Below are 23547 nucleotides of genomic sequence, written 5' to 3' on the forward strand. Positions count from 1 at the left end.
GCAGCCAAGGCTCTGCTGGCCGGTCTGAGATGTGGTCACTCCTGGAGACACCAGCAAGTTGTGTAGCTTAGTTTACAGGAGCAACAGAACCAGAGAAGAGATTGATTTTAGCTAAGGAAGCTTAAACTTCTGGGCCCCTTACTTACATAGGCTCCTTCCCACAGTCATGTGTTTTTGTAACATTTTCAAAAGGAAGATATTTAAGCATGGTTGTTTTGAGACGATTTCTACTCCACTGTCCTATTTCCCCTGAAGTCAGGGGTTAATAGAAGTTGGCAATGGGCTCATTGGAGATTAGTTTAGGCGCAGCTGAGTTGGGGATACGTGTAGTTTGGGTGTATTCACATGGTGGTGGTTACTTGCGTGGGAAGTTGAGTTACTGCTACCCATCCAGTGTAGCAATGGGTCCCAGGAATGCCCCACTCTGCTGCTCGTCCACTATCACTGCAGGTGGCCAGCACAGGCTAAAGGAGGGGAATGAGGTTTGAAATGTGTGGAGCCAGAACCTAGACCGTGCAAAATTCTTCCCTATATGAACATTTATACGAAAGAATTTTGATAGAGGTCTTCTTAAGTTTGACAACAATCCTCAGCTAGATGGGAAGATGAAAAATTTTCCCGTTATCATAATAAAAAGCAAATTTTGACCAGTGATGCTAGAGGAAAAACTTATCTTTCTGTTCTTGGTATAAAAAATGACATTACAAAATCATTGTTATTTGAGGGGAATAATTTGCTTTCTATTGCTGCTGCAATATTACCACAAACTTGGTGGCCTGATATAAAATTTATTATCTTATAGTTCCAGATGTCAGAAGTCCAAAGTCAGTATCGCTGACTGAAAATCAAGGTGTTGTCAGGCTGGTGCCTTCTGGAAGGTCTAGGGGAGAATCTGTTTCCTTGTCTTTTCCAGTTTCTAGAGACTGCCCAGATTCCCTGGCTCATGGCCCCTTCCTCCATCTTCAAAGCCAGCAATGTAGCATCTGAGACCACATCTCAGACCAGCCGGCAGAGACTTCGCTGCTCACTTTTCCACTGTCACATCTCTTCCTCTGACCAAACCCAGGAAAGTATCTCTGACTTTCAGGATTCATGTGATTATATCAGGCCCACACGGTTACTTCTGGATAATCTCCCTATTTGAGGTCTGTACCCTCAATCACATCTGTAAAGACCCTTCTGCCATATAAGGAAGCACATTTACGTGTTCTAGGGATTAGGACCTGGATATCTTTGGGGGCCATTGTTCTGTTTCCCACAAAGGACAATATTAATATTTGTAATTCATTGTGATTTCCTTTCTTAATCTTTCTCACAAATACATATTCTCTTTGGTACTTAATTATGTATTTGCAATGAGTATTCTTTTTCTTGAAGAAGACCCCCTCCAGTTGTAGAAGCCTCAGACCCCACATAATCTAACTACTGCCCACCTCTGCTTGCCCATTGACTAAGTTGAGAATTTGGTGAACGTTCCTCCACACCAGCTGGGCAGAGTCTGTCCTTGGCTGGGTGGTTCTGCTCATGGACCAGCGAGGGAGCCAGGGAAGAGCAAGAGAGGATAGTGCCCGTGTCTCACACGGTGACCCTGGAGAATCACTTACTGAGCAGAGTGCAGCGTGTGGACGTGCAGGAAGGGACACCCTGGTGGAGGTGGAGCTCCGGGGTTGCATATGGAGGGCAGTGGAAGAGCCTCTGAACCGCTGGACTGGGAACTTAGTGAATGCCCTGCTTTGGCAACTGCCATGGTGCTCTTCTCAACAGAAGCAGGGCACCCAGTCCACTCTTTCCCTCCTGTTTGTGAATCCAAGACCATCATGTCCAGCTTTCTGTGGGATTCTTTTCTGGTCCCAATATTAACCGAAGTCTCTCTTGCTCCTTCCATAGCAGATACTTAACTCACGTTTCCTTTAGACTTTCCCTCCACTGTCGCCTTGGGATGCATCACTCTCCTTCCTTTCTCTCTCCCCAAGTTCAGACTTGTCTTCCCTGTAGCACCATTTTCCAGCATGCTCAGGTTACCAAGCCATGGAGGAACAGACGCAACGCCCAGAACAAACACAACTGGATTCAATTGAAACTGCATATTTAATTAGTCTTATTAAATTCACATGAAAGAGAGATGTGGCTGACATACCAGTCACCAAGTTATTGTAATTTTCCTGTCTACAGGGCACCATGCTGTAAGGACTGATGTAAGGGGGGAGTAGGGACAGAATTGCAGGCATCAGCTGGCACACCCATCCACCCCAGGTCAGATCTATTTCTAACAAAACTCTAGAGGTTCTGTTTCCATTATCTCTTGCCATGTAACAACCTCCCCAAAACTTACTCCCCCAAACCAGCCACGATTTTATTTTCTGTCATGATTCTGTGTTGGCAGAGCTCAGTCAGGAGTTCTGCTCCACATGACATCAGTAGGACACTTAACTAGGCTGGGACGTCCACAAGCGCTTGTTCAAATGTCTGGGGCTTGATGGGGATGGCTGGAAGGCTGGGGCAGCTGGGTCTTTGTCATCTGGTCGTGTCAAAGTTTTCCCTCTTCACATGGCCTCTCCGCATGGTCCCTTCAGGGGGTGATCACCCCAGCGGCATAGCTAAACTTTCTCACATGGTGGGTTAGGACTCCCCAAAGGGCAGAAGCAGAGGCTACCAGGCCTTGTGGCTTTGGCCCAGGACTGGCACAGTGTCACTTCTGACGACTCACTGGTTAAAGCAAGTCACAGGCCCTCCCGGATTCCTCACAGGAAAGGATGGCACTAAGGTGTGGCCCGCAGGAGGGGTGGTTTTGTCGAGCATAGGTTTTTGGGAGCATAGCTGTCACAGGGTCTCTGGGGCTTCCTGACCACATGAGAGACTGAACTGCAGAATGTACAAGATCTGTCTAGTTAACAGTAAGCTTAGGCCAAAGTAAAAGTTACACAAATGCTCTGAAATGAGTCTCTGGCATTAATCCTAATACCCCCTCATTACGGAACTGGAGAATGTATCAGTCAGACACAGCATAAAAGCCTCCTCCCCTTTGTCCCTTTGCGAACAATTCTTTGTACGTGTAATTCTGCTGTAAGTTGTTTTTGCTGGCTCTTGTTCAGGCTGCTGTGTTCGTCTCTTGTTCATGATTTGTGAGTTTTTGCTCGTATTTCTTGAAAACTACTTGTATGATTCTTTGTGCCTAGGTGGAAAGTGGTTCCTCTAGAGAGGAGGAGTGTGTCTGCCTCTGAGGGTGTCTGGGAACACTGCCCACCCAAAAGCTCTTTAAATCGAATCCTTGGCTTCAGGTTTTTGGGAACACTCTGCATACACATTTTGTCAGCAAGCCCATTTGAGGTCAGGGTTATGATTTGAAAAATCAGGGCAGATTCTGTGCACACCGGTTCAGTTCAAGTTTCTGTCAGCCTATTTTATTTGCAGTTTTCTGGAGGGTCGGGGCTGCAGGACAGATTAGTTTCTAATTCGTCTTTACAGGTGAAACTGCTTGCTGTCATCTGTCATGCTGTTGGAAACAGAAACTCGAGTGTTGAAATTTTTTTTTAATGTTTATTTATTTTTGAGACAGAGAGAGACAGAGCATGAATGGGGGTGGGTCAGAGAGAGGGAGACACAGAATCCGAAACAGGCTCCAGGCCCCAAGCTGTCAGCACAGAGCCCGATGCAGGGCCCGAACTCACGGACCGCAAGATCATGACCTGAGCTGAAATCGGACGCCTAACCAACTGAGCCACCCAGGCGCCCCTCGAGTGTTAAAATTTTACTAAGGTTTTATTTGAGGTTTAGAAAAGGCAGCGTCATCTGTGGTGTGGCAGCCCTTCAGAATCAGTGCGCAGAGAAGCTTTTGAGAAGAGTCGTGAATGGGACAGCTCCCCATTTCTGCTCACCGTCCTCTGTGCTCGTTCTAAGTACAGAATCCAAGTCACGCTGTCCGGGTGCAAGCTGCCTGGGGCGAGCCTCTTGAACACAGCTCTATTAATGGGTACAAGTTCTTTGATTATTCACTCATGTCCCAGCTAGACTGGGACCTGGGCCATTTTCTTCCTGCTTCCTGAGCCTGGCTCCTCTCTGTCTTTCTCCCCATTTGCTTGGTTACTCAGTTGAAATCCCTCTTTCTGCACAGCTTTTAAGCTTTCTCTGGGAGCTTGGGCCACAACATGCCTGAGAGACTGTCTCCCTCGGGTCTCCCTAGTCCCAGACCATCTCCAGAAAGTGCGCTGTTCTATGGGCCTTTGACCAGATCATGGGCTCCTAATCTTAGTATATTCTGTAACTCAACCCAGATAGCCTTTTCTTTTTCCTTCTCATCTCTTCTCCTTCCCCTTCTCTCTCCATTGTGCTTGCTCAACGTGCCAGGGCCCTATTATTGTATACACAATGCCATGGTTACATCTCTCTTGATAACAAGTCTAACCCACCCCCAAATCTTCCACCTGGGGTCAGCTCTTGGGTCCACAGAACCACATGTGAGCGACCACAGTGAGGACTGCCTCAGCATGTCTCTGTCCAGCCCTTTCGTTCCCTGTGGTTTTTTCACTTGTAGCCCAAGAGGCCCGGCAGCCAACCTGGAGGAGAGACCTGGAGAAAGCTGGAAACGTGCTGCCCTTATGCACTGCGAAGCCGCAGATTCAGCTCCTGGGAAGCCTGCCATCAGCACACTTGAGGGAGATGGGAGTCCCCAGATCTGCCGTGTATGCGGGGACAAGGCTACTGGCTACCACTTCAATGTCATGACATGTGAAGGATGCAAGGGCTTTTTCAGGTAGTTACCTGCCAACATTTGCCCACCTGCCACCTCCGACACTGGGTCATGTCTGATGGGGTTCTGCGTTACCTGCTAGGCACTGCTTCAGGGCCTCAGCTTGACCTATCTCCCGGGAGTGTGGGGCAGTGGCCCATTCAAAAGCCTCCTAATGTTCCAAGAGAGCCATGACTATGTCAGGGGAATTCATCTTCCATCTTCCTACCCTACGTGGGAAAGGGCCCCTCTCATTAAGATATGCCTTTGTTTCTCCATGTGTTCTTGAATAAAATGGAGAATCAGTTCACAAAAGAGGAAAGCCAAACTGCAAGTACTCAAACCAGCTTTAGGGAGTGACTGTTAAGTAAAGAAAGGCATAAAAGAAAAGAAGAGTAGGACAAAGCAATCTCATCTAGAAGCAGGGAAATGGGGAGGTCCAAAAAAATTAAGGATTAAGAAGCTCCAGGCCAGAGCAAGACAGGCCTGGACAGAAGGGCTCACATTGTTCCAAGTGAAGAAAGATTGAGGCCGAAGCTCCATGCAGGGCCCAGATGGGAGAAAGAGCAGCTGACCAGGAAAGCAGAGCCAGAGAGAGAATGTGTGAGGAGGGATTCCCAGTCTGCCCTCAGGGCCAGGTATGTACACAGCAGCTCCCACCTAGGGGCCCGCTCAGGACCCTCCTGAATTCCCAGGACAGCCAGCCTGACTTGGTCCTCTGCAGAGTTCTTCCTGGTGGCCGGACATGTGAATGGACATGGACCCCAGAGCCAGGACCCACCCTAGGATCCCTAAGATGGGCCGCCAGTCAGCATGTCGTGGGTGGGGGGCCAGAACGCACGGGGGGTTGCGGGGGACTTCCAGGGAGGCCCTGAGGCAGCTTCCGCATCTCCCAAGTGAAGAAGCACGGGCTTTGGGGCTGACGTGGTGAAGCCTCACCTGCTCTCAGGTCCCACGGGGTGAGGCGTGGCCAATGCCCGTCAAGGGCACCCGTGTTCCAGCGAGAAATGAACGTGGCGTTGTATGGATTGTAGCAGAGTGCAGAGTGAAATGTAGCTTGGAGCCCCCCAGCCTGGGAAGCTTGGGTATTCCCCGAACCTACCTTTTGCTCTTTGTTCTCTCACAGGAGAGCCATGAAACGCAACACCCGGCTGAGGTGCCCCTTTCGGAAGGGCGCCTGCGAGATCACCCAGAAGACCCGGAGACAATGCCAGGCCTGCCGCCTCCGCAAGTGCCTGGAGAGCGGCATGAAGAAGGAGAGTGAGCGGCGGGAAGTGCCTTGGGCGGGTGTGGGCTGGGGAGCACGGGCACTGAGTCCGGGGTAGGGGGGGGGCAAGTAGGAAGGGAGCGTGGGGACGTGTATGAGCACGTGTACAGACATGCGCCGTGAGCGTGCACGTGTCAGCCCGTGGCCTGGGTGCCGCAGGCGAAGTCGGGCAGAGCTTGTGGGCCATCTGCCCGCACCACCACGGGCCCTTGCTGGAGGGACTTGACGGGTGCAGGGCATCTTTATTCTCTGCTCCAGCAGGTGTGGTGGGCATCTCATGCCCCTCGCTCCCCTCAGGTGCCCTTGCATGATTCTTTTTGTCCCCTTCATAAGTGTCCTAATGGTGTTTTAGCAAAATTGGGCAAGATGATTTTGGGAGAAGGAAGTCAGAGACCCATGGTGTGATATGACCTCCGACCTTCCAGCAGCGGGTGCCCATCAGCCTCCCAAACCTGGTGTCCTACAGAGGAACTGTTTGCAGACAGGTGCCAGAGGATGCTCTCATTCTACCTGCCAAGCTTTGGTGTGATAATTGTGTTCCCAGGTCACTGAGTTCAAAGCTAATCGGGAAAAGGCTGGAAGCTTCTGGTGTATATTTTTCTCCACTCGTCACAGAGTAGGCAGCCTCTTTCAGGGGACAAGTTCCCTGGGCATGTGGACAGAAAGCAAGTCTCTCCCCTGGCTGTCCCTGCTGTTCCTCACACCAACCCCACATCTTTGCTCTGCACACATAAGTGGGCTCCAGAAATCCACGGAAGGCCCTAAGGCTCCAGGCTACATAGGAAGTGGCTGGAGTTGATATTTCTTGCTAAGCAGTGGCCCCAGCTCGCTAGGGTCTTGGAGACCCAGATACCTTGGGAGACTCTGAGGAGTCTTATTGGTATCTCATCCACCAAGAAAAAAAAAATACTATCAGGTGCCACTGACCACTTATTACGTGCCAGGAGCTCTGCTAGGCATTTTCCACCCAGTGCCTCATCGTAGCAATGGTGTGAGGTGAGCATTGCCACTCCATATTATGAAGAAGGAAACTGAAGCCAAGAGCCGGTAAGGAGCTTGCTCAAGGTCACGGCTAGTAAATGGCAAAGCTGTCGTGCAAACCCAGCACCTTCTGATTCTGCGGCCCGAGTTCTTCCCACCGTTCTACAACGTTGTCCCAAAACCCACTGCCGTGCACAGCACACCAGCTACACCTCATTCTCTCCCCTTAAGCAGGGGAGCCTGGGAAAGGCGGGGGTTTTGTCACCAGCACGTCCCCTCCTGCTGTCACAAAGTGCAGCCAAGCTCTAGCAGGTGCTTGCACTTGCTTCTGGTTATCCCCACAGTGATCATGTCGGACGCGGCTGTGGAGCAGAGGCGGGCCTTGATCAGGAGGAAGAAGAGAGAACGGATGGGCACTCAGCCCCTGGAAGCCAAGAGTCTGACTGAGGAACAGCAGACAATGATCAGAGAGCTGATGGATGCTCAGACGAAAACCTTTGACACCACCTTCTCCCACTTCAAGGATTTCCGGGTATGAGGATTTCCAGTTGGCTCAGCCATTATGCTACCTCTTCAAAACCCCAGTCTTGTGCCCAGGGGTTCTCAAAGAGTGGCTCCTGCCCCAACAGCAGCAGTGTCCCTCGGAAATTGTTAGAAGTGCCAGTTCTCAGATCCTCCCAGACCTGCTGCGTCAGAAACTCTGAGGGAGGGCCCAGCAGTCAGTGTTTTGACAGGAACCCCTAAGTGATTCTGACACAAGTTCAGGTTTGAGAATTTCTTTTCTCTCCCTCCACAGCAGGTAGCAATTGGGTCTGAGCCATAAATAGAGTTTTGGAAAGCTGAGTAGCCCCAGGGCCCTTGGCATTCAGGGCTTTATGAGGACAGGGTCAGGACCATGGGGGTGGCATTTGTGAACGGGTTTTACAGATTTAAGAAACATTTGTGACCCTAGCAACGTTAGCCATGTTTGATCCCAGTGCCCCCCTCCTCCTCTGTGCTCACAAGTATTTTGGGTGGCCTGCTCCATTCAGAGAGCTGGAAGTCAGTGGCCCCAGAAGTCTGTTATTTCTTTCTTTCTGTTTTTTTAATGTTTTTATTTATTTTTGAGAGAGAGAGAGACAGAGCATGGACAAGGCAGGAGCAGAGAGAGAGGGAGACACAGAATCCAAAGTAGGCTCCAGGCTGTCAGCACAGTGCCCAACACGGGGCTTGAACTCACAAACCACAAGATCATGACCTGAGCCAAAGTCGGACGCTCGACCTACTGAGCCACCCAGGCGCCCCAGAAATCTGTTCTTTCTATCTGTAGCTCCCAGAACCTTCTTCCTAAGCCAGGCATGCTTGGAACACACCCATAGGTGGAGACCCCTTACCTCCTACTAAGAAGAGAGCAAACTCATTTCAGACCAGACAGGATGTGAGGGAACATGGACAGGCAGATCGAGAAAGTGCACCACCCAACAGCGGAAGCCCAGAGAGAAGAAACAAGTGCTCTGTGTGTGTGTGTGTGTGTGTGTACCTGCTGTTGTGCGTCCTCTCAGGCTGCAGCTGTGGCTGTGCACACCCTCTGGGCCTGTGTGGAAACCTGTTTGGGAGAACACATGCCATCTTTCCTCTCCTCTCTTCACCTCCTGGCTCCTGTCCCAGCTGCCAGAAGTGCTCAGCAGCGGTCCTGGGATTCCGGAATCTCTGCAGACTCCATCGGGGGAAGACGCTGCCAAGTGGAGCCAGATCAGGGAGGATCTGTGCTCACTGAAGGTCTCTCTGCGGCTGCGGGGGAAAGATGGCAGCGTCTGGAACTACAGACCCCAAGCTGACAGCAGTGGGAAAGAGATCTTTTCCCTGCTGCCCCACATGGCTGACATGTCAACCTACATGTTCAAGGGCATCATTAACTTTGCCAAAGTCATCTCCCATTTCAGGTAGGACACAGGAGCTGGGTGAATGGTGTGGAAAGGAGCAGGCAGTGGCTAGCAGGTTCAAAGGGTGAAGGGTAGATCCCTCTGCATTTGGGAGCCCACAGACCCTCCTTTATCTCTACCAGTCCTGCCCCCCCCCCCCCCGGCCTGAAGCACCTGGTACTGCTGGGAAGTGGAAGCCTCACCCTCTGGCTCATTAGCTTTAGACTGCAGGCCTGCCATGTAACCCAACTGTGCCTCAGCGTTCTCATCTGCTAATAACGCCCACTGCAAGGCTGTTGTGTGAAATAAGAAAACATCTTAAGAGCAGCCAGCACATACATGGTAGGCATTCAGATAGTAAATCTCTTCCCTATTGGCCTGCAAAAGGGCAGGAGTTGGCCATCTCAAGTTGATGGTTCAAGAACAAAGAAGGAGTAGGAAGGAAAGGGAAGGAAGTCCAGAGGGAGAAAGGGAGAGACAGGAACAGACACCAAGAGAAGGTTGTGAAGGTCATGAGGAAGAGGGGTGGTCCTGAGAACCAAAGGCTTGGGCTCCCCACAGCTAGGTATGGGGACAATGATGGACAACTGAGGTAGGCAAGAACCTCTGGGACCTTCTGGTGTGGTGGCAACCATGGCCCCGTGATATGTAGTCTGTCAGGTCTGGACAGGCATATTCTTCAGTCCGAGCACTGGTCTTGCCAGGCCTGGTGAGCTACAGCTAAGTCACACATACAAGAAGCCCCTGATTCCATCAGTAGGCAGAGGGCAGGTCATATTCCAGGACCCCACCAGTTCCCCATGTGGCCCTGTGGGTGACACGCAGGCCTTATTTAATGGGGTGGCCACCGGTCAGATTGTAGCAAATTAGGTCGAGTAGGGAGAAAGGCCTACTTCCATGTGTGGATCTCGCAGATCCCCACTGACATCTGATGACCCACAATGTGACATCGAGGTGTGAGGTTACTTGCCATTTCTTGTGACCACAGTTGTGAGCACAGTCACCCTTAGAGGTACACATTAGTATCACCTTCTTTCTATCTACAAATAGAAAACTGAGGTTCACCCCGGTCACGGAACTTGCACAGGGTCACAGTTAATCAGAGAGGCCAGATTTGGAAGCAAAGAGTATAGAGTTCAAAGCCAGCTGCTTGCCAGGTCGTGAGCCAGGCACTGGGAGACTCGAGAGAATAGGATCAACTTCCTGAAATTATGGATCTAAAAGAAGGGAGGTGGTGCAAAAAACAAGGGACTGGATTTCCGATGAGACCAAAGCCAGGCCGAGGGCCCCCTCAAGAGCCAGCCTGACTGTCCTCCCTCTTGGGGTCCTACTGGGAACAGCCCTCAATGGGGAGCTGGGGGGTGGGCCTCTCAGATTGGGAGGTGTGTCAGTCTATCCAGGAATGTCAGAGGTGGCCACTGTGGCTAGGCCCGTATCAGTGTTGGGAGCAGGGCTTGCAGCATCCAGGCTGCCTGGAGAGAAGTGGCAGAAATTAAATCTAAAACAGACAGACAGCAAGAAGCAAATATTCCTGCTGCATGGGACTCATGCACTGGAGGGGGTGCCAGAGAGGAGCGATCTGCTCAGCTGCCGTGAGGGGAGAGAGTGGAGGCAATCCAAAAGCCAGGACTCCTCATGGGGCCAGGGCCCCTGCTACCTGCCCCTACCGGATTTCTGCATGATGGGAGGGGGCTGGCCCATAGACCCCGTGTGGAAGCTGGCGCCCCCCATCCTTGCTGCCAGGGACCTGCCCATCGAAGACCAGATCTCCCTGCTGAAGGGGGCCACCTTTGAGCTGTGCCAACTGAGATTCAACACAGTGTTCAACGCAGAGACTGGAACCTGGGAGTGTGGCCGGCTGTCCTACTGTTTGGAGGACACTGCAGGTGCCAGACAGATGCCTGCCCCCAGGGCAGAGGGAGGGAAGGACAGCCCAGGGGGAGGGGAGGAGCCACACCAGGATCTGGGCCTTTGGAACCAAGACCTTGGTGAGGGGAAGTCTGGGTCAGCTTCCTGAGGAGTTTGCTTGCCCTTCATGCCACACTCACCCACAGGTGGCTTCCAGCAGCTTCTCCTGGAGCCCGTGCTGAAATTCCACTACATGCTGAAGAAGCTGCAGCTGCATAAGGAGGAGTATGTGCTGATGCAGGCCATCTCTCTTTTCTCCCCAGGTGATGACCCCACCTGGCCTATGCGGCCACTTCCGCACTGCCCCCCCCCCCCCCGCTTGCTCACACCCCCCCTGGCTTAGCTATAGGAGGCAGCAACACCCCCAACCCCCACATCCCCCACCCTCCCCAGAGTGGGTCCCAACCAATGAATGGCCTTGCCCCCCAATTGCTGCTTGGCCAGGACCGGGACACTGGCTGGTTTTTCCATGGGTCAGTGGGGTGATAAATAGCCCTCCCAGTGCTACCCTTACTTCCTGGCCTGGGTGTCTCTGACTCTGGAAGGTGGTTGGCTGGCACTTTGCCCTCTCTGGGTGGAACTGAGCTTGTCTTCACCCCCACTGTCTTGCTGGCACCACACGGCCTTCCCCTCCCCACCAGACCGCCCTGGTGTGGTACAACGCAGCGTGGTGGACCAGCTGCAGGAGAGATTCGCCATCGCCCTGAAGGCCTACATCGAGTGCAATCGGCCCCAGCCTGCCCACCGGTGAGCAGCAAGCAGGGAGGGTATGAGGGGGTCCCTTCAGCAGCCCCATCCTCCAGCGCCCCGCCCCCTCCCCAGGCCTCTCTGGGAGGGCAGACTGGAGCCACTCATGGGGCAGCCTCTGATTGCTGGGGCTTTGGGGCCCTGCTCCGTGACCTCCAGTGAGGCCTCCTGCCCAGTCAGCCTGAGCTTCAGCCCAACTAGAGAAACCTGAGGAGGGCCAGAGGCCATGCCCAGCCATGGACATTGCTCCCTGGCTCACATCTGCCCTTTTACGCTCCTGTCAGCCAGGGACGGGAACAGCCAGGAATTCTCCTGAGGCTCCTACTGGGTCTTCTAGCAAGAGCCAGCAAGAACTGCAATGATAATAAAGATAACCGGGATAACAATAATGATGATAATAAGAAATACATTTGTATTGAGAAGTGTCAGCCCTGGTACCAAGCAGTTTACATGTATTGTCACCTTTAATCTTGAGAATAGCCCCATGGAGTGGGTGCCACCACTGTCCTGCGAGGGACTGGAGCCTCAGGGTCCAGAGCCAGCTGGGTTGGATCTGGAGCTAGCCCTGGGTGGATAAGTCCATGCCCCACACCTCTAGGAACAAACCCAAGCAAACAGGGTAGGAAACTTCTTGGTTTGTTCTGGTCACAAGCAAAGGAGGAAGCAAAGCTCAGGGCTTCACCAGATGGGGGTTTCCATCCCCTCAGCAGTCTCCATGACCTGGTGCCCAAAGGCCTCGGCCTTGAGGGGTGAAGGCCTGTACTGGGGATGCTGGCTGAGCCTAAAACCTCAAGTCCTTACTTGGCCTGCTTCAACTTTATTTTGAGCTCAGCATCTGGGATGCTGGGGGTGACCAGGTCTAGATTTGCTTGGTCCTCCCCTGTATGGAGCCAGGAGGCATCATGTGGAAACTAAGGCATAAGGTTTGTCTGAGACACTAGATACCAGGCTAGATGCAGGAAGGATCTTCAGGGCAGCCTGTAGTCCCTGCCTCCACAACTACTCCATTTGGTCCTGACCCACAGCCATTAGCCAAGGCAGTGATTTCTCCCCAGGATTGCCTTATGTACTTGGCCCCTGCAATGCCCGGATTTTCCCATGGAAATGTCTGTCTAGAAATGTCTGTCAAGCCCCATGCATTAAGGGCAAGTGGAGAGTGCAAATCCACACCTCAATCTCCCCAAGCCTTTTCTGCCCTTTTCTTCCACAGACTAAGGGAAGCTTCAGGAATTCAACTGAACCTTATCTCTTGGCTTGCCTGAGATGTTCTGAGATTAACAGAACATCCAAGCTCCAAACTTGTGCAACTTCAAAGCAGTCCCAGGGTTGGCGGATGGGGACAAGGGTGGGCTGCACCCCCAACTTTTCCTCTGGCTGGTCTGCAGGTTCCTGTTCCTGAAGATCATGGCCATGCTCACCGAGCTCCGCAGCATCAACGCCCAGCACACCCAGCGTCTGCTTCGCATCCAGGACATACACCCCTTTGCTACCCCCCTCATGCGGGAGTTGTTCAGCATCACGGATGGCTGAGCAGCTGCCCCTGGGACGAGCCTCCATGGGGCAGCCAGAGCCCTCGGAGCTGCCATTCCTGGGGCTAGATAGATGGATACGGCTGAGAGCTGACAATGCCTTACAGGTCCTGCCTCCCCGGGGAATGCACAACCACCCCTCCGACAATGCTGCCTGGCATTCTTCAGGAAGGGGATAAGGGTCTCCCCAGCATGGAGAGTGAAGCCACATAGACACTTTGATGAAGAGTGCACTGGCCTATAGGTTGGGCCCGTCCAGAGGCGAGATCACCCTCCCCTTAGAAATGGCCCTGTGGTCTGGGGATTTAGTGTCATGGTGGGAGAGGGGAAGAGGTGACTGGGGCTGGACCATTTGGGAGTCTATGCTCGCACCCAAGTTCATTAGCTTCTTGGATGTTTCCACTGCTATCTCTAAGTATCCCTGTCTTTCCCACCCCACTCATTCCCAACCTGCAGCCTCTTGTCCTGAGCTGTTCAGTGAGTCCCAGGCCTGTGTTCATCAGCAGGTGCGTTTGTGTCTGTGAGAGAAGCTTGAAGGCCTGTAGCAAACGGCAGAAGCTTGTCATGACTTCTGTGTCTATTCTTCCTTCTTTCTGGGCACCTCATTCTGTGTCTCTGCATCCATTCAAACACATTAGTAAGCACCAACAGTTTGCAGCTCGCTGTGGGGTATACAATGCTGACTCAGACATGGTTCCCAACCTTCAATACTTTCAAGTTCAATCTAACAAAGCAGAAACACAAATAGCTTTGATCAAAAGCAGTGATAATTGACATAAACACAAGGAATTTCTGTGAATGCCATGTGGGGTTCTGCATGCACTTGAGGACCCAAGTGAGGGATCTCTGGAACGTGTGTTCGTGGGACCGAACTGGCTGTGTGCATATGTGTGTGCCTTGGTGTAGGTCTGCTCCGCATATGGACTGGGGCTTGGCTTTTCTCCTGAGGCTGGAACACAGGGGTGCTTTGTGTGACAAGGCTACACTGGCAGGCAGTTAACAAACCGTCTAGATACACATGCACCGTATGTTCCTGTTTACACGTCTGTTTTGAAAGCTACAGAGTATGAAAGTGTTTGCGTTGTTTATAGCCATTTTGACTAAAAATGTTTTTGCCCTTTGTGCAAATTATATTTTGACTAATTTCACAAAAGGCATTCTATACCCAAGGACAGGCTTAGCAAATAGGTTCCTGAGTTCAGTGTCAAATAAAGGCAAGAGGACTTAAATAACTTTTGGCTAGAGATGTAAACCTTTTTTTGCCTTCTTTTCTGGGGGAGAAAGAAATGTGGGGGTGGGAAAATAGAAGTATTATATTTCTTTACTACTTATTTTACTATTGCCCTTTACACATCTAAAGGCTATTGGTGTAAAAACATAAAAATGATTTCACCTGGTTTGCTCACGATTATTCCATGTAAAAACCATATAAAAATGCTACATCTCCCCAATTGTGTGTTTGTGTACATATATATAAAAAATTTAAACGTAGTAATTGAATTAATTTTAAATGTCTAATGTTTTGATGCAAATGAAGCTATAAGTGTTATAACTGAATTTTGAGGAACAGATACTTGTTTATCATTTTACAAGAAGGTGGCCAAACTTTGAGAACATAAGAAATCACTGATACTATAAATCAAGCAAGCATATTTCTTTCCACCCCTCCAGACTTATCAGCCTCTTCTGCATCAAGGATATAGAACACACTCATTTTTAGAAAAGAAACTGAGGAAAAAAGAGCTCCTCTCTCCAGATACAATGAATACAGATTTTGTTCCCGGGAATTTTGTCTAATTATACTCTTTTGGAAATATAAATTTCATTCAACTGTATTCATAAATCACATGCATCTCCTCTTCCCCCATTGAAATAATTTTGAGTGTGCTATGAATTCAAGAGCCCAGAACAGTTGTTAAATGTAGGCTACAGTAAGGTGAAATTAAGATGAGATGTAAACTCCCATGTGCTCATATTGATTTTAAAAATATGTGGGCAGCTGAACGGATATGAACATAGGAGCTATGTATATTATAAGAACTATTGTAGTCAAGTGTAGTTTAGATTCGAGGTGAGAAACACCAAATAGCTCACATAGAATACTTTGTGGATTTTGAGTTTATAGGGCTAGGAGCCAGGTTCAACTTGCCTACTCTCTAACATTTGGATTACTGTATTACTCCCTTTCCTGAGCCTTTGAACACCTAAAACTGTCCGTTTCTAGGCATCCCAATGGCTGCTATTCATTTACTAGGTTTTGCCTTAGGTGAGGATGGAGTCCATCCCTATAATTAGGCAGAAAAGCCCTTCTAAGTAAGTACTGCTTGCCTTCTGGTTCCCCCATTTATCAGAGGCACTCTGCGGCCAGTCTCTACCTGCCCCAGACTTTATGGGCCCAACTAAAGCCTTGATAACGTTTTCTTGTGGGAAGGCCCGGGGTGGCCTCTCTTTTCTGGAGAAAAGAGGATGTAAAGAGAAACATACATTTGATTGATTATCCCTTCCCAGCTGCTGACTTGTGGGCCTCATCATGTCATGTTACACACCAGCTTCCGTTTTTGCCTTGGACACATTCCCTTAACATGCCCGCAGTGCTTCTAAATCTGTAGGTGCTAGGGGGTGGATGAATACCTCACACCTGAGAAATGGGTGGCCACATCATCACTTTTGGTCACTTCCTTTCACAAACTTCTCCCTGAACTCTGCCATCTGATCCCTCCCTTTCCCAACTACTCTTCTAGTGCACCTGTAAAATGGCATTTGCTATCATTGCTCTCTTGAAACACGATCCAAAGGACAGGTTACTCAGTACTTTTTGGAAGACCTTACATATTTAAAAAAATGCACTTTCCGGGATTTTAAGTTAAAAGGGTATCCTGCTCAATTCCAACTCCAAATAAGGCAGGAAATAAAACAGTGGTGAATCCCAAACAAATGCATTTCAATGCCATCAGGAGGCCCATCCCACAAGTGTGATCTTTAGGTCTGCATGGATTCCTTTTCTTCCCCCCAAGCCCCTGGCAACTGGTGAACATATTTAACTATTTTACAGATATCAGCCAATCCCATACCACCACCATAAACAAAATAAATAGAGAGCAGACTTTATCCAATATAAATTTGTTTTTATTGAAGCAGCAGTCACATGACTTTATATCTAGCCTTTAGATTAGGCCTGACAGAGTGAGCCAGCCCTAAAAAAATGATGTTTCTTTTTGCACTAAGAGACATAACATGTTTACATACATCATCCAGTATTGGAAATGAGCAGATTCAAACACAACATGTGTTGGTAACCTGGGAGGTACAGCCCCACTGTTTGTGGTGTTCATATATTTTACAGATACTCCCAAAGACCATTACTAATGGGATGAAAGTTAAAAGAAAATACAGCTACACCAAACCATGAACACAGTAATCAAAGACAGCAGCTTATACACATTTTAAAAATTTGTCCCTTTCAGGGACATTTCGTTCTTTTCAAAGCAGTGTCTGCAAAGCTTCCTCTACATCAAATCCAAAGGTTTCCAAGATGGAAGCTGCATCTCTTGGGGCCATACAATATAATAAGATCATTTAAAGGAGAACTAGTGTTTGCATCTTGATTTTTATAACAAAGATCCATGTTTCTCTAATTGGAGGAACGGAGATGGTGATGTGACTATATACCGCAGTAGCAGAATAGGTAGGGTGAAGAAAAGAGGGTTGGGTACTGAAATAAAGACCACACACTTGTGAATTTTAATTTCATTTCCAGGCTAACCTACTTTTTATTTAATGCAAATTACAGTACCAGTTAACTATTTCCAAACCAAGTCACATAGAACGAAATGTATTTACAAGGGAATGGGGAAAGGGGAAAAAAAACATTGAGCATACTTTTCACAAAAAAGTTTATATTTAAAATGAAAAAAATATCAGTCACAGAGGCATTCAAGTAGTAATAATGTTATACAGATTTTGCTTTTCCTTTATATCAAGACAGATTTGCACAAGTGTTTGCAATAGTTTGTATACAACCCACAGTCCTTTATATATATATATATATATAATAAATTTTGTTTAGATTTGTTTTTAAGATGGAAGTGGTCACGCTAATTGGTATGTGTACAGGCCCAAGTGATCCATCGGCAACACACTTATAAATGCAAATTTTACAGGCAAGCACATTTTCATACATCTATCTGTATCTGCCTGTAGACAGATATAATAAGAAAAAAAAAACAAACAAAAATGAACACAAGGAAGTCTACTTTGTCAAGCTAACTCCTTATGTACTGGTTGTCATTTTGCTTTTATTGCAGAGGTACAAAACGGAGCAACAAACATGAATAAAACGTCATAACCCTTGTGAAAATAATCCAAACCCCAGGGATTACTTTCAAAGCCTCTCAAACGTAGACCTTAGTCTGGGACTCTATTCTGCTTTTCTCTCTTATTTTCAGTGGCTCAGGTTTCTACTAGAAAAGACAGATTTTATTGGAAAGCATGCTTAACTTTATTTTTCTATATAGGGGAGAAAGTGTTCGGCTCTGTGATTAGATGATCACTAACATCAACAATAGAAATCAGATACAATTTTGGTTTAAAACAAAGAAAAAAACCCCCAAACTCCTGGGGATCTGGCATTGGCCAAACTTCCTTTGGAAGATTCCAAAGTTAAATCCCTTAAAAAGGAAAGGGAAAAAGAAATGAAATGCCAGTGTCTTTATATCCACAGGGATAGAGAATACAGTAGTCCTCTCAGAAACCTTTGCATTGGTGCAGACAAGATGACTGGTCAGGTAGGCTTTGTTAAAACACAAACCAAAAATATGTGTCTAAAAATTAAGAGGACTTAAAAAACTGACACAACATGTCACTGGAAAGAAGGTGCAGTCTTCTGCCTTGCTGGAATGAACACACGATGTTTCAAAAATAGCAACCTTTGGTTTGGTAAAGTTTTTTTTTTTTCTACTACTCAAGACATCTTATATGGAGTACTCGGAGGCAAAACAAATGATTTTGATTTTTTTCTTTCAAAAAAGGCCTTCATGATGGGCACACAGTAAGAATTAAACTTATTTTTTTAAGAACGAAATTAAAATGACATTTTACTAAACAGGGGTAGAGGTGGCAGGAGGGAGGGGATGAGCTAAAAGTTCCCTTGTTACAACGACAGCCCTCTAGCTCCTCTAGCTGGAGTTCAGTGCAGTAACTGCTAGTAATTAATTGCACTGTAGCATTTTAGACCACTGATGTATCAAAACTCAATACTATTAAGAGACTGATTTATAAAACCATCTCTCTCTCTCTATATATATCAGGAGGGAAGCAGATAAAGAGGAGGGCATGTAAGGCTCCCGGAATCTGCTGTCTGTAAGACCCATGGTTAGGATTTGGGGAAGAGATGAGCAAACTCGAATCTATTCGGTATCTTCCAGATCTAGGGCTCGCTGGCACTACACTAAGTCCCTGGATGGACTTAAGTATGAAATGAAACTCGTCACTGGTACTGACTGAGGAGGAAACAACTGTTCAGAACCAAAACCAAGGCAGGGCTTAAATGAAATGAGATCATGAACATGGTTTCCTCTTTCCACTCCTGAGCATGGTATCACTGAAATTAACTGTGGAAGGGGCAAAGACACTGTTAGGAGCGAGCTAGTATTTCAAAGGGAAAGGGGCGGGACAGGGACACATGGATAGAAAAACCAATTAAAACTTAAAAAATGAAAAACAAAAACAAAAAACAAACACATGGAAGCGAAGGCACTCCAAACTATATAGATACACTATACATTGCTAGAGTTATTGTTACAATAATACAGGCCGGTACCTACTGTACAGAGTTAAAACTATATGGCTTTAAAAAGCTCGTCTACATTTTGTCTGATTATTAAACAGAATCACTGCCCTGAACAGTAACTTTTTGCTCATTAATAACAGTTCCTGGGTCCACATATTTACATACAAAACAATAAAACTTAAATTTAAAAACACTGAAAGAAAATATAATGTACAAGCTTGAATTTGGTGAGGAGCTTTTATTATTATTATTATTATTATTATTATTTACAAAAAGATATTCAGAGACCTGGATCTCACTTGTATAAAAGAGTTCTGTGATACCGCCATGATCCTTGAGAAAGAAAAATCACACACCTCAGCCCTCACACACACACACACAATAAAATGAGAGAAAAGCATTGTACTTTTCTCTCTTCTTCTCTTACCCCAATTATGGGGGCAAAGGAGGGGGGAGTGTTTCCCAAAACAAGCACAGATTTTTATGGACTCTAGTGGGTATACCAAGTCCAGAGTAGTGTCTGTGTCCAAATGTTTGGCTGGGCAGTCTGGTGTGAAAGCAGGTTTACTTCTCTGTCAGAGACCTGCTGTTCAGCTTCTTTATAAATCTTTTCTGAAAATGGTCTATCAAAGCCATTCCCTTTAGGAATTACCCAGCCAAATACTTTGATTCAGACTTCTTTCAAATCTTAATTAGCTCTCAGAAGCCCATTAGAAAATGTAAAAGTCAATTTGTTTGATTTGGTTTGACCGAGTGTGTTTCCTTTCTCACGAACTCTGATACAACCAGAGGTTTGAGAAACCCTTTTTGTGGCCTAAGAGCTTAGCTAAACAGTGAGTGAAAACTAAGACGGCTCACAGTTGCCCTTCCGGGTACTGGTTCACTTCAGCAGGCAGTAGGACTCTCTTGGAGAGTCACACATACTTGGTTAAGAAGCAGGACAGGGAACTGGGACCTGCGTGAGGGCCGCCAAGAGACTCCACTTCCCAATCACAGGGAGGGCGCAAGATCCCGAACATGACCTCAGGTGGCAATGAGGGTGAAGGGAGGCTACACACAGTCTAGGGCTCAGCTCCTCAGCCCTGCAGTCATCAGCTAACCTTGGAAGGTGTGTAGGGAAAGAGTGGTAGAAAGGAAAGGCGGCCATCACTCAAGTGATCTTTAAATGTAAAGTACAACTGATTGTGCCTTAAAGATTCATAGGTCAAGTAATGGCCCATAAGCACCAAGGTGACTAAGGTTCATTTTCGAGTATATAAGGCCCACAAAGATGGCAACCTTAAAAGTATAAAACAAACTAGTTGTGAAAATCTATTTCCTCACTGCAAACATAATCCTTCAATCCTCTTTGCTTTCCAAGGAATATTGCTTTTTCTTCAAAAACAGAGACTGAGTCTTACACCGTTCACTGATACACAAAGAGAACAGAACAAAAACTCTTAACTGGGTGTGGGGGGAAACATTCTTCTTCTCATGCTTCAACCAGTTGATTTTGATACTGTGGACAAAAACAAAAATAAAAGGCAGTATTGAATCTATGTATATATAACATATATACATACACACATTTATATAATCAGCTTTCCTATAAAGTCAGCAGTACACGTGACTGTTTATACCATTTTGATGTGTAGTTCTTAAAATTCCTACCATCTAAAATCATAATGGTCTATCTGACATACATCAATAAATAAAAATTTAAAAGCATGAGGTTAAAAAAAGCTGAAATTAAATACAGATTTCTAGATTTGGATTTAAAATTAGAACTATGTGCAGAATGTGGCAATTTCTGCAAGCTCAATTTGTAATTAAAAAATATGAAAAATAAACCAGTAGACTGTTACAGTTCACATTATTTAACTATAATGTCCTCTCTCAAGTGTCTCTTTCCAAGGGAAGCAACTTTAGAAACAAGTCTGGACAAATTCTTTCACAGTGCTGAGATCTGGCCTTGGCCTGTGCCCTTCCTCCAGGTTCATCAGCTTTTGACCGCTGCAGCCAGAGTGACTGGCTCAACACCCTCTCAGCCTTCTCCTAGGCCACTAGGTTAAACTGTACTAAGATCTGCAGAGAACCTTCAGTCAGGCAAACAAAGACCTGCACTCGGAGCACGCTTGCTCCTCTGATCGCCTCCTCTTGAGTTTCTTCACCACTAGCACTGATTACGAGCAAAACAAGACCTTATCAAGTCAATTAAGAATCTTCAAACTTTATTGACCTCCCTGGGTTACATACAAATGATACACATTTCCTTTTGTCTGCCACACCTGCCACCAATATGCCAAAGGCAAGTCTTCAAATACCAGAGGATATGGATTAATTTTACAAGTGACATTTAAGTCCCCACTGAGTTATACCTGCTAAAGCTCCCAACCAATTTCAAGCTGTGCACTAGCCCAAAGTCTTACACTTGACTTGAAAAGAAAACAAAGTTCAAAAAAACTTCAGCACAGAACAAAGTCTTCTTCTTTGTGGAAGGGGCATGAGGCAGGAGTCCTGTTTTTAAAGTATACAACAGCAGACTTTTGATAAAAAAGATTGTCGTGGGAGAGAGATTGTGTGTTCTAGTGCTCCGCTTCCCTCCCCACAACCCCTCCCACCCCCTGGATCTCCCTCAAAGTGAGAATACAATGAAATTGGTTTGTATTTATAGATATTTTACAAGGTTAAATAAGAACAACAATAATAATAAAAAAATTGAACACTAAAATGAGCAGGTTTTTTTTCTCTTTTTAATTTTCTTTCCAAACGTGACCAGTGTTGCTGAGTGACACTCAAGTAACTGGTGGTTTTTCCTGTGCAGCTGGCCGCTGGGGCTGTTCAGGTGGAGTTGGAAGCTGATGCAGAAGCAGCGCTGTTGGTCTGTCCACGGTCTCCAGCATTAGCATCTGCAAATCAAAAGTCCCGAGAGAGCATGAGCAGTGCTGTAACAGCCCGAAGAGAAAAGCACACTGCCCGAATTGCAGACTGTGAGCCGGTGGTCTTCCAAGCTGTATCTAAAAATGTTGTTTTAAATATGGCCAATACCATGAAATCCGAATTTCTTTCTGCTTAGAGCTAAACCCATGCCTTGGCCTGGTCCTGGTGCAGGAAAGATAGTGTCTTTGAGTTAAGTTATAGACTTAGGGGGCCAGACCCCACTTATGTCAAAACTCTTGCTACAGCTGGGATTAACAGTACATGCATGAATACTCAGTTGGGAGTCAGCTCACTTGAAAATAAATGAACATCGCACAGCTGCGAAACTTGCTAAAAATTCTGAACCGTGTTATAATGTGCCATCTGCTTAAGTGTAAAATGGGTGGAGGCAATGAATGTAATACGGGTCAGTGTTGAGGCAGAAGCACTATGCATAAATCAAGTTCAGCTGTTCACTTTCTAAGTCCCCCCTCCCCCTTTAAACTCCATTATTATTCCACAGCATCTATTAACATTTAAGCAATTATTTAGTTGCATCTGGGGCAGCACTGCCTCTCAGGTAGGCAACAAGACTGCTGTTCAGTCGGCTAGTCCAGCCACGTCCCTGTGTCATCATGTATGTGACTGTTAATACACAGCTGGGCAAATTTTCTCCCTAGCACTTCATGCTAAGCCTTGAGCAAGAAGAGAAGTGGCTTGACTGGGACGGGTAACTTCTATGAGTCATGAGCCATGACTTCTATGAAGTCATACTGCCCTTGACCATACAAGCTGGTGACACTAAAAAACAAGTCCAGAAGTTTTGCCTCCCTAGAGGCTATAGCTATATCCTATGATGAGTTAAACAACTGTTATGGCTGAATGTAACATTTGGTCCTTGGATCTTTCTTGTTTGAATTTTCTTAATTAGAGGAAGAAACAAAAAAAACCCAAGAACACACAGGAACTCTTCACGTAAGGATTAGGTGTTCAGTTTATCATTCCAATGGCTACTCTATAAAAACTAAACTTCTTTTCTAAATTCCTGATTTTTCCTGCCCTCCAGCCTTCCTTCTATATATTTAACTCAGCCTTTGGGGAAGAAATGTTTATATCTCTTAATTTGGTTACGTGTAATTCATTTAATTTCCTTCAAAACACTTAATAGCTACTTCTACTCCTATTTTCATGCAAATAAGCACAAACATTACAGCACAGGGTCCATGCACAGACCATATTACATTCATTAACTCATCGGTATGGCACATAGACAGGTGGCAGGGTATATGACACAGAACCTTTCTCCAAGGGCAGGTACATGCCTTTTCCAATAATCAGTAAATAACAATGTCTAAAATGTTTTCTTCATGACTCCTGGTCTTTCTTAGATATGTATTTCTTAGCAGGAATTTTACTCTTCAATGATCATCCAAATTCTATCATCAGGGATAACACCAATTTCTGTCTATGCACATGTTGTAAGCTTCCTCAAGAAAAACAATCATTTTCGTAATTCAGGCACAGGCTGCTTAAAAAACAAGTCTAGAAAGAGTCTGAAAGGCCACAGAGCTATTTCAGAATTACAATGTTCTTCACAAGTCCAAACTTATTGTGGCATTTCCCGTGCTTTGGCGGACGCTCAGAAACTATGCGTGATCATCACCAAATAGCACTCCTCTCTCATTTTTTATATGTTCTGGTCTTCTTCGGGACTTAAGAGATTTACCAATCATGAGGAATTTATCTGCTTGACCATTTAACAAATATACCAGCATTGTTAGCAGCTCTGGCCATGTCAGCCA

The 23547-nt window shown here is 46.8% G+C and overlaps 2 protein-coding genes across 4 annotated transcripts in view; one reads left to right on the top strand and one right to left on the bottom strand.

Annotated features, from left to right (window-relative positions):
* Window positions 1-4046: 4046 nt before the first annotated feature.
* On the top strand, window positions 4047-16503 carry NR1I2 (nuclear receptor subfamily 1 group I member 2). Its single transcript, XM_043594261.1, has 8 exons — window positions 4047-4750; window positions 5853-5986; window positions 7319-7506; window positions 8622-8896; window positions 10619-10761; window positions 10930-11046; window positions 11425-11530; window positions 12916-16503. The coding sequence occupies exons 1-8, from the start codon at window positions 4146-4148 to the stop codon at window positions 13058-13060; spliced, it is 1713 nt and encodes a 570-aa protein (XP_043450196.1). The 5' UTR covers window positions 4047-4145; the 3' UTR covers window positions 13061-16503.
* The window catches only part of GSK3B (glycogen synthase kinase 3 beta), a 196413-nt gene continuing 189033 nt past the window's right edge, over window positions 16168-23547 (bottom strand). For all 3 annotated transcript variants that reach the window (XM_043594258.1, XM_043594257.1, XM_043594259.1), the window contains one exon: window positions 16168-21735. In XM_043594258.1, the coding sequence (XP_043450193.1) occupies window positions 21668-21735 (68 nt within the window). In that variant the 3' untranslated portion in view covers window positions 16168-21667. The remainder of the gene's footprint in view (window positions 21736-23547) is intronic.

This window comes from Prionailurus bengalensis, chromosome C2 (assembly GCF_016509475.1).
Source record: "Prionailurus bengalensis isolate Pbe53 chromosome C2, Fcat_Pben_1.1_paternal_pri, whole genome shotgun sequence".
Taxonomy (NCBI): domain Eukaryota; kingdom Metazoa; phylum Chordata; class Mammalia; order Carnivora; family Felidae; genus Prionailurus; species Prionailurus bengalensis.

Coding starts and splice junctions, on each gene's coding strand:
- NR1I2 (XM_043594261.1), top strand. CDS start 4,146: ATGCCTGAGAGACTGTCTCCCTCGGGTCTCCCTAGTCCCAGACCATCT. Junction 5,987..7,318: donor GAGCGGCATGAAGAAGGAGA/GTGAGCGGCGGG, acceptor TTATCCCCACAG/TGATCATGTCGGACGCGGCT. Junction 11,047..11,424: donor CATCTCTCTTTTCTCCCCAG/GTGATGACCCCA, acceptor CCTCCCCACCAG/ACCGCCCTGGTGTGGTACAA.